The sequence below is a fragment of the Marmota monax genome, unplaced genomic scaffold (assembly GCF_021218885.2).
Source record: "Marmota monax isolate L192 unplaced genomic scaffold, Marmota_monax_Labrador192_F-V1.1 WCK01_AAM20220418_F8-fsc00157, whole genome shotgun sequence".
Taxonomy (NCBI): Eukaryota; Metazoa; Chordata; class Mammalia; order Rodentia; family Sciuridae; genus Marmota; species Marmota monax.
Window position 1 is genome coordinate 4,160,837 of NW_026694573.1, and position 11,721 is coordinate 4,172,557.

The window sequence follows — 11,721 nt, forward strand, 5'->3', positions numbered from 1 at the left end:
TCAATCAGGTGAGAGATGATGGCAGCTAGGAGCTGAAGGTAGAGTGGATGAAAACTGGTCAGACTTCAGATATATTTTTTAGATTGAGTCACAGGATTTCTTGATGTATAGGATGTTGGATGTGAGAGAAAAATAAGAGCTTATGATGACTCCAAGTTTGTGAACCCCAGCAGCTAGAGAGATGGAGTTGTTATTAATGAGATGAAGAAGATGGCAGGAGAGGCAGATTTGCAGAGGAAAATCCAGAGTTCCCTTTGTGGTATGTTCAGCATGAGATCCCTGCTGAGCCTTTCAAATACAGGTGTCAAATAGGCATCTATACATCTCCAGTATTGAGTTGAAGGGAGAGATGTGGGCTAGGGATAAAAATAAATACATAGAGAAGCAAAGGTAGGGAGTCTAGAGAAGAGGCTGTTATAATTAGTCAGGTGAGACATGATGGCAGCTAGGAGCTGAAGGTAGAGTGGATGAGAACTGGTCAGACTTCAGATAAAAAAAGAGTTGGATTCACACCATATGGTAGGTATTTAAAGCCAAGAGACTAGATGAAATTGTCAAGTGAGGAGTGTAACTGGAGAGAAGAGGGCAAAGACTAAGGATCTGGAGACCCACAGAAGCTCTGAGGGGATCTAAAAATCTTCTCAAAAGGACTAAAAATATGAGGAGATAGGCAAGAACCTGCAAGAGAGTCTGAGCAGAATCTAATGAAGCTGAAGAAATAAGGAGGAAGAGAGCCTGAGAGCCAGGCCAGATGATAGAGGGTTTCAGATGCCACAGCTAAATGAGGTAAGATGAGAACTGAGAAGTTACCACAATAACAGGTGATGTGGAAGTAACTGGGGACTCTGACAAGAGCTATTGATATCCATTGATTTTTGCTGATTGAACAAAAACAAAAGAAGCAAGAAAAAATGGCAAAATTTTTCATGTATCCCAATTTCTTTTACTGAATTTTGTTTACTAACAATAATCCTAATAAGGAAAAGAAATTGATAAGTCAAAATATGTGCAAACATTAGGAGGTTAAAGTGTATCAATAAAACCATTACAAGTGTCACAGTTATACAAGGTAACATAGGCATTAGATTCCTGTTTTTCTGAGAACAAAAAACACCTCTATAAGACCACAGTGTGGTTCTTATCAAAGACTGGGGGCTTCATAGCCTAGGAGGAGATCATGTTGTTAGAATCTTCCATCAAAGAATAAACTAAGTAGGAGGCCCAGTACAAACAGCTCTTTGCTACATCAATCTCTTCCTAAACTGGGTTTATAAAAAGCAAAATTAAAGCATAATGCAGAGAGTTGAAAAGAGCTGTCCCCCAAATCTCCCAGATAACAGAAGCAAGGCCTCTTTGACGTTGCTTGATCCATCAGTTAATAACTGTGCTTTCCTGTTTCCTTTGTATAAAGACACATGGAGGTTATCCTGAAAACTCAAATTCTTGCCAGAAGACTGGTTGAGAACAAAGAATAAATGACTAAATAAGGGCCTGGTTGTTGCACAATTTTCTAAATGTACCTTAAATTCCTATGTGGGAAATGTATGTCTATTTTTACATAAATTATGCTTGACATCCTCCTTCTACCTGGGTGCCCCTAGCCATCCCAGTAGAGATACAGGGCTAAGGAAGGGCAACTGCCTCCACTACTGTGGGGGTTTTTGAGTCATTCCTCTTGGACCAATCACTTTTTATAATCAATAAATTAACATACATACAGCAAAAATGTTTCTACCTTCAATCCTACTTCCCTTCATCTAGATCGGAGTAGCACCTACGCTACTCTGCACCTCCCACGCTTAGGTGTATGCTGTTTCCTCTGCATGGAATGCCCTCACACTTTGTTACCTAGAAAACACTCTATCTCCAAATGCTGTTCACACAATCCTACTTCCTTAATCACCCATCAAGCCACATCTATTCCATGTTCTTCCTAACTTCTTGTTCTGCACTGTAATATATTCTAATTAGTTAAATATGTATCCTACTCTCATTCTTGAGTCTGCTCTTCTATATGGCAGAGTGGTCTATTTTCTACCTATGTCCTGGAACCTAGAACAATGCCATGTATGCACTGGGTACCTAATAAATGGTTACTGAACTAAAATGAATGGGAACATTCAGGTTAAGAAAATTTAGAGTTAAGGAAACACTAATTAAATGACATGCCTGATTTAGCAATTTCAAAGTATTCTGGGTATAAGACATCTACATTAAAGTAATAAGCAAGTTAACAAACAGCTCCCTAAATGGATTGCCACATGCAAGGTTTACTCACCGACCACCATGACAGATTTCTGCCAGCCAGGAAGAAGTCTTTTATTGTTGCACGACTACTTGACATTACAGCCTAAAACAAAAATAAAACACCACAGTGGATATAAGAAACCAAATTACTCCCAAAACAAAGGTCTCTCAAACATATGACCTTTACTCTTCCCCAAATTCATTCTTCCCTTCTTTCTTTTTAGAAATAGAATCTGCTATAACCTGTAGTAGAGGAGAGTCATGGCTGCCTAGCTGGAGACTACTGTCTCTTCCAACTATGAGACTGTAAGGCCATGGTCATTTCTCTACACTCTTGTGAAAAAAAGATTGCTTTATCCAACCCCTCCCCAAATAGCTAGTGCAACAGCTTCTGGTGGAGTCTGGAAGACTACTGGGTATTCAAGAATAGCAAATTTCCTGAACATATGCCTAGCTTCTTCCAGGAGGGGAGTCATACTGTCATTACTATGGTGTTCTTCCAATTTATCAAGTCCTTTCTACTACTCTGATTCTCACATCTGGTATGGTCAAAAGACAATATAGAGGATTTTCCAGGTTTTCCCTAACTAGCATGAGCTAAGGATGATAGCTGGTTGACAGAAATAGTTTTTCCATAGAAAGAGTGAACTTGCTGCCACCATTCAAGGTATCTGCATTTTAACAGGCATACTATTCATGTCATAAAGCCTTAAACCCAAAAAGTAACTCTCTAAATTCACATACATTAAATCAGTCTTACTTCATCCATTCAATAAATATTTATAAAGGTCCTAGTATGGCGTAGGTAACTCTTCTTGAGAAAGGTGTCAGCTGTAGGTAGGTAGAGGTAGTACATGAGACTTGGAATTTACAAAACATTCTAAGAGGAATGAAATCATTCTTTCTATTAAAAAAGAACAAACAGAAAGTAGAGATTCTGGCAAGAAAGTGACTTAAGCATATATCCATGATTCTTTCTTCCTCCCTACTCTCCTTCTGGAATAATACCACAAATCACAACAGCTAGGTTGCGGGCAAGATGCATCCAACACTTCCTAAAAGATCTCTGGACTGAAATTAATAGAAACAAAAGCCTAAAACATGTAATTAATAGAAATTAATAGAAACAAAAGACCAAAACATGTATACCATAAAGCCACATACTGCACAAGTTGTACATTTCACATCCTGTACAAGCCAAGGCACCAGCAACAAAAACTCACTTCCTAGTTTAATAGGGGGCTTCAGCAGATTTGTACTTTAAAGTACTTGTAAGGATTCCATTCATGAAAACGTTTATTTCGATTCAGTGGTAAAAGGGTGGTTTATTTAATAACTGGAATAAAATAAATCTAGACTCCTCCCACTGCATCATTAAAAAAGGCAAATTCCAGATGATCCAGAGATTTTTATATTTTATAAAAAACCCTACAAATTATTAGAAAAGTTAGAATAATATTTGTACAGTTTTGGAGTACAGGAATAATTTTTTTTCCAATTTTTGGTACTGGGGATTGAACCCAGGGGTGTGTAAGCACTGAGCCACATTCCCATCCCTTTTTATCTTTTTATTTTAAGACAGGGTCTCACTGAGTTGCCTAGGGCCTTGCTAAATTGCTGAGGCTGGCTTTGAACTTGTGATCCTCCTGCCTCTGCCTCCTAAGCTGCTGGGATTATAGGTGTGTGCCACTGCACCTGGCAGAAATATGATTCTAAGCCAGGCAAAAAATATGGAAGATATAAAAGGAGAGAGAGAGTTGATTTCTTTAAAGAAAACAAAAAGTCAAATGACAAAAAGATAACCATTAACAGGTCTGGACCAGTGGTTCTCAAGTAGGGAGAATGGCAACATTTGGAGACATGTTTGATTGTCACAATCAGGTAACGGTCTTGGATTCTTCAAAGTATGGTAATGTAGGGACCCCCCACAATGGAATTATCCAGCCCCCAAAGTCAGTAGTGCTGGGGTTGAGAAACATTTGTCTAGACATGATAGTTTAGAAAAAATATCAGTAGTTCAAAGGAAGGACAAATTGATAAAAGCAAAGCCAAACAAGCTCATTCAAAAACACGCAATAAACTGGCTATTCTCAGAAGAGAAAAATCAGAGGACAATAAACTCATTAAAAAATGCTGAGTCTCACTCGGAGCTTGAAAAGCATATATTAATGCTTCGATGAGATACTACTGTTTATGCATCAGATTGGCAAAACAAACAAAAATTAAATAAGGCTAGTAAGGGCTTGAGGAAAGAGCATGGTCAAAAACCGCCTGTGAGAAATTAAAATCTCAACTACCTTTGGGGATTTCCATTTAGTAATATCTTTTAAATTTTAAAGTAAACATACTCTTCTGACTCAGTAATTCCATTTTGGGAGTCTGCGCTACATGAGTTAATAAGCAACAATACATTAAACAAACAGACTTGGCACAAATCTAAGGATCAATTAGTAGAGAAGAGCTGAATAGTACTCGTTTGTATTATTATTACACAGCTAATTAAAGCATGAGTTAGATCTATATCTATTGACTTGTAGCACTCTACAAAATACATGAAGTGAAAAACAGCAAGCTTCAGAGTAATTATTCTAACTTAGAATTTCTAATAATTTCTAGGTTTTTTTAATAAAGTATAAAAATCTTTGGATCATCTGGAATTTGCCTTTTTTAATGATGCAGTGGGAGAAGTCTAGGTTTATTTTATTCCAGTTATTCAGAGAAATGGGTATGATATGATTCCATTTTTTTGTGAAGACAAAGACTAAAACTGTATGTGTCTGCATATGTACATATAACTGAGAAAGGGGAGGAAGGATCCATGGTTCCTGGCTACCTCAGAGATGGGAATGGACTGGAGAAGAAGAGTAAGATTTTTTAAATATTTATATTTCACTTCTTAGAATGAACATGTAAATATTTTGTAACTAACAACAGTATATGATTTCCAAAAAGAACCAGAGCAAAAATAATAATATAAAGAAGGAAAAGGATCAAAGTATTCTGGATATCTGCATATGTTTTATGGCTCCCAGAAGAAGAGCAGAAATAGCAGGTTTCCTCTGGAAGTGACCAGATGGCTTAGTAGTTCTCTGACCTCCTCCAGAGAGTAACCTCTATTTGTGCCAAGAGCAAGCTATGTAGGGGCTTCCTAAACAATAAGAGAACTGGGATAAGTATTCCCAAAGAGGTGCTTGCTACTCAGAGTCCCTGCCTAGGCCAACTAATAATTAAGGCCACTGGAAAAAAAGAAAATAATTTGTTTGAATGATCTGAATAAATACTTCAGGCTTGCCTTTTCCATTTGGAATAAAAGGCCTATGCAGTCATCCTTTGGTGTTCATGAGGGATTGGTTTCAGGAACTCCTGGTGGATACCAAAATCTGAGGATGTTCAAGTTCCTTACATAAAATGGTGAAACATTTGTATATAACCTATACATTACTCCTATATACTTTAAATCATCTCTAGAAAAATTACTTCTACCTAATACACTGTAAATGCTACATAGTTGTTATACTGTATTGTTGAAGAGATAATGAAAAAAATGTGTATACATTTACAGCACAGATTTTTTAAAAAAACATCAGTTAGGTGAATTTGTGGATTCAGAACCCTTGGATGTGAAAGGCCGACTGTATTTTTTCTTCTGGTACAAAGTTCTCCTAATAGGATGGAGTCTATGTTTTCATTAGTCCATCTGCCCAATAGAGAAATGACTCATTGTAAGCCTTTGAGAATGTCCAATGATTACATTTTCAAAGGCCAGCTTCACTGTAAAGTCCACCTGTGAACTGGTGGAGCACACCAAAGTATAGGTTATATGGGCATTAAAACTTTGGCTGGGAGGAGGCCATCTAGCATGAAACCTCTTGCACTTGTTAACAACTGATGACATCATCACCTGCTTGCTGAAGCAGGCCAGCCAGAGACCTTTGATGGTTAATAACTTACTCAAGGGAAGATACTACGACACTACCCAAAGTTTTCATATACACTTGATATTCTAGTGGAACAAGGACTATGTCTGGTACTTGGTGGTATGGTTAAGGGACATCTTTTTGAGTGCTTACGTGCTAAGCTTCAGTGGACAGATGGCAGTAAAGGAGATATGACTCTACCCTACTGAGACAACCTTATACTAGAAGAAAAAATACAATCTCCTTACTCAAATTTAAAGGTAATATTCAGAACACTAAATTACACATGACTTTTGTGTCTTGCTTGCAATGCAGAGTGATTAAGCTTATGAGTCAGGTCAGACAACAGCTTTAAGTTTGAGTCTGAACTCCATTATTCCCTGGTTGTTACTTAACCTTTGGAACCTCAGTTCAAATAATAGTACAGTCCTCTTTCTATATCCATTGAGGATTACCAAAATCCACAGATGCTCAAGTCCCTTATACAAAATGGCATAGCATTTGCATATAGCCTATAAAATATCCTCTTATGTACTTTAAATCATCTCTAGATTATAATTTAGATATTATGATACCCAAAACAATGTAAATAATTGTTATAACCTATTGTTTAGGGGGATAACCAAAAAAAAAAAAAAAGTCTGTATGTGTGCAGTAGAGATCCACATTTTTCCAAATAGTTTTGATATTATTTGTTGAACCGGCAGATAAAAAGACTCCTGGATAGGGAAGGCAAGCTATGTTATTCATAGAATGGCTGTGAAGATTACCATCATCATGATCATCATGTTATCATAACAAGGAGTACTTATGAAATACACCTAAGGTTTTAGGTTCCAGGCAGTGGGTACAGGAGCATTTGACCTGTTTGATTATTTGGAGGGTGGCTGGGCATGTGAGGGGGTGATGATGAAGGATGGCTTTGCTGATAAGGAAGCGTGCTTACTCTTGGCAGGAAGGGTAAGCAGAGGGTAAGCAAAGGAAGAGTGGAGAGGTCTTTTCTCAGGGATGCACATAGGCAGGGGCCAAGATGCCCAGTGCTGAAACGCTAGGGAGGGGTTAAACCCACCAGGAGTCCCAGGCTCCGCCCTCCCCTGGAGTTAAGTCATACCCACAGGCCGAGGCCCAGAACCAACAGGAGGTAAAAAGTTATCGCCAGTGTGTCTATGGTGTTCTGGGAACCAAGACTCCAGTTCCAGTTCTGTCCTTTGGAGAGGTCCATAGTGGCGTTTCCGGGCCAGGTAAGGAGCACTGGCTTCCAAGAGGGGGCAACGGCTCGGGCTCCGGTTCTGGCTCTGGTTCGCAGGGCATCCTGGGAAGGGCCACAGGGCAGCCTGTGTATTCCCAGCAGGCCTCCCGCCCACTTCCGGCAGGGCTGCAGAAGACTTCCTGCTTCTGGGTGGGGTTAGGTCCAACTTGTTAGAAGGACAAGCGCTTCTGGGCCATTAAGTTAGGCCCAGTGCTGCCCCTTTTTCAGCTCTTCAGCCTCAGCCTCAGCTAAGGTCAGACATGGCAGGAATAGTGTGATGACAGAAGCAGGACGGGTCATGCCATCTTTCCAAGCCATATTAGATCCTGGGGCAATGGGAGAAACTGATAACACGACTCCTGTTGTTATTTACAGTTTTGGTTTTTTGTTCATAGTGAGGTTTTTTGAATAATTTTGAGTGATTAAAATATTGCATTAATTTTTATCTATCTTGATTACTGAGGTTTTGTTGTTGTTTTGTTCAGACTCTTAAATTTTGAGCCAAGTCAACAGCCTCACTCACGGTGCCCTAGTCACAGCTCTAGTGGGACAAACTGATCACAGAAGGTTCTCATCTTTTTGCAGTTTGCTCTTTTACTGATGATGTATTTTTTCTAAGTTTTTCATTTATTTATTTATTTAATGCTAACCATGATGGTGCACACTTGTAATCCCAGTTACTTAGGAGGCTGAGGCAAGAGGATGGCAAATTTGAGACCAGCCTGGACAATTTAGGGAGATCCTGTCACAAAATAAAAAAAGGGAGGAATGATTGGGAATGTAGTTCAGTAGTATAGTGCTCCTGGGTTCAATCCCCAGTTCTCAAAAAAGTTTGTATTTTAATAAATCTTGGTAAATAATACTAATGACAGTAATTATAGCAAACGCTTATTTAGCTATTGCTAGATAAGTACAGATCTTCTGTGTACTTTACATATATTAACCTATTCTTGCAATAACCAAAATAGCCTAAATCTATGACAAAGGTGGGGAGGCTTATTCTTGTAAGCCAGTCAGGAATCTATGATCTTAAGTCTCCTGAGCAGAATTCTGTGGTCTTACTTTAGTTTGTGCTACTCAATAGAAATAATAATGTGAATCACAGGTATAATTTTTAATTTTCCAGTAACCACATTAAAAAGTAAATAGGTAAAATTAACTTAAATATTTTATTTAAACCAATATACCCCAAATATACAATCCATGTAATAATTGAGATATTTTATACACTTACTTTCTACACTGTCTTTGAAATTGGGTGTATAGTTTACTCACAGTAATTTTTCATCAGAATTGTTTGATCTGTGTTTAGATTTAATAAAATTTATAGTTGAAAGGTAGATTAGATATCAAGTTATTCTAAACATACTTGAAAGTTTTCCAGTAACCGAATTAAATGGTTACATTTCGCTTTCCTATAAGTCAGTGACGAAACTAATTCATCTTTTTAAACAACTGATTTGAGACAAGAACAAAACAGTTCCAAAATTCTGTCTGTTCAAGTTAAGTAAATTTGCAAACACTTGCCAATTCAATATTAACATTGAATTCAAAGAGGCATTATATAATTTGAAAAGCTTTTTAAAATTGATCAATATCACAAAAATCTTCTTCAAAATTTTCTGGTAGTTTTTGCTACCAATTTACATTTCATCCAGGTATAATTAAAATCTTTGAAATATGTTTGACTTATGTTGGGTGAATGTAAAATTACTGACTTGTATTATGAAAAGTTTCATTTTCAACATTAATTCTTATAGCTGGCTTGCTAGGTCTCAAACTTTTCTTTTTCTTATTTAGCTCATTCATAGATAAATATGTTACTGCGAAAATATAAGTATGGATTGCATTAAAAAATTCATTGCCACATTTTCTTTATGCATTCATCTGTTGATGGACACCTGGGCTGGTCCATGACTTGACTCTTGTAAATTGTGCTGCTAAAAATGTTGATGTGCCTATATCACTATAGTATGCTGATTTTAGATCATTTGGATAAACACCAAGGAGTAGGATAGCTGGGTCATATACTGGTTCCACTCCAAGTTTTCTTGGGGAATTCCCTACTGCTTTCCAGAGTGGCTGTATTGATTTTCAGTTCCACCAAAGCATGAGTGTATCTCTTTCTCCATATCCTTGAGGAGGGATGGGAAAAGAGAGGAAATTGACAAAATTATGCTATGTACATATATGAATATACCACAGTGAATTTCACCATCATGTTTATCAAGTGCTAATTTAAAAAACTAAATAAAAAATCAATTTCCTTCTATTTCTTTCACTAGTTTCATAAACTAGTGATGATTCAAAGCACTTACACATATATATTGAATGATCTTAACAACTATATCCATTCATGGTGCTTTTCATGGAATCTGTTGTAAAAACTGAGCAGAAATATTTTTAGTATGTTTCACAGAGTAAATAAAGCAATAAGGGAAACATCAGTCTCTTGTTTTAAAATCCCATTAAATCCCAATATAGCTGGAGTACTATCTGTCATGATAAAAATTAATTTTTTCATATCTAGGAGAAATTATTCTTTGATACAAATAAAACATTGAAAATATCTGTGTTGTAAGTTTGATCTTTTAGGTCATGAATTGATAACATTTCTTCATAGATTTGGATGTCCTTTGAAAAAATGTATTTAAAATATTAATCGAACAGTGTTTTAAATTGCATGATTCAACTAAAACTAAAGAATGATACTTACAGATTTTCACATTTTGAATCCATTAATTTTTCATTAGAAAGGACTTGTATTCTTTGAGCAATTGTTTTGAAATATACTTGAAAAATGAATTTTCTAAAATATATATTTAAAAACATTTTTCATGATTTTCTAACAAGTTTTCATAACTGAAAAAATAACAATTTTCATAATATTTCCACCTGAAATGTTTTTCTTTTTGGTGCAAGAATCCACACTGTTTTTTTAAACAAACTCAAATTCTATTAAAAATCATTATACTTTTTTTGTTGGGTGTTTGTTTCTGATTTATTTAAATATTTCAAATATTTTTTTGAACCATTAAGTGAAAACTTTTGAGTAAATTCACCATGTAGTTGTTGAAAATTCCTCAATATTGTTTACTTTATTATTTTTCAATTTTTTAAACACCCAACAAAACAGCTCTGCCATAGTATGATGCATAATAAGCATGTTCTTTGGATAAATTGACCCTTCTGTACCTGATAACATTATTTGCTCTAACATCTACTTTTAATGATAAAATAACCACTTCATTTTCTTTGATTAATAGTAGCATGGTATATCTTTTTTTTTTAAATCATTTTACTTTCAGATTATTGGTGTCTTTATATTTAAAGTGGGTTTCTTGTTGCTGGTATGTAGTTTGGTTTTGCTTTTTTAAAAGCAGATAATCTGCCTTTTGATTATATGAGTAATGATATGGTTTGTATAAGTATACCAATTATATTACTTGTTTTCTCTCTGTCACACATTCTCTTTTCTCTTTTTTTCCTCCCTTTTTTTTTTTTTTTTTTTTTGGTGAGGGTGGTGCTGGGTGTTGATTTTGGAGCCTCGTACATGTTAGGCAAACACTCTACCACTGAGCCAAATCAGTGGGCCCATGATGACCAGTTCTAATTGAAACCTATTCTTACAGATTTTATGGTTAGGTGACATTATTCTTACCTTCCTGAGGGATCTGGTCTGAATAAGAGCCAAATCCTCAGCTCTTCCTTCTTTTGGATTCATTAGCGTTGTATGTGTGTGTGCATGCATGCTTTCATTTTATCTCCTTTGTGAGGTTATTACCTGTAACTGTTGTGTTTTCTCAGTTTGAAATGTTGCTTTAAGGTTCAGAGTAAATATCTTTACCTTAATCCAGTTTACTTTTACATGATATTATTTCACTTCACATATAAGAACTTTACAATGAAATACTTCCATTTCTTTCCTACTAGCTTTTGTAATATTGTTGTCATACATTGTATTTTACATTTATTACAAATGTAACAAATTTACATTTGTTAAGAATGTTAAATTTTAATTTATAAATGTTATTATTTTTCTTTTAAATGGTCTAATGATCTTTAAAGAGATTTAAATAACAAGGAAGAAGTCTTTCTATTTACTCACATAAGTATCATTTCTGGCATTCTTCATTATTCTTTTGTGTAGATCGGAATTCTGAGATCATTTTCTTTCTCCTTGGATGCTTCCTTTAATATTTCTTGTAGAACAAGTCTGATGATACAAAATAATAATACATTATTTTGGATTTTGTGTTTCCAAAAATATTTACCTAGCCTTGTTTTTTAAAGATATTTATAGGCAAA

General features: G+C 35.8%; 1 protein-coding gene across 1 annotated transcript in view; it reads right to left on the reverse strand.

Annotated features, from left to right (window-relative positions):
• The window catches only part of LOC124076993 (sodium/glucose cotransporter 1-like), a 59,459-nt gene extending 52,073 nt beyond the window's left edge, over positions 1-7,386 (reverse strand). Inside the window, exon 1 of the mRNA XM_058571805.1 lies at positions 7,276-7,386. Within this exon, the coding sequence (XP_058427788.1) occupies positions 7,276-7,386 (111 nt within the window). The remainder of the gene's footprint in view (positions 1-7,275) is intronic.
• Between the last annotated feature and the right edge of the window lie 4,335 nt (positions 7,387-11,721).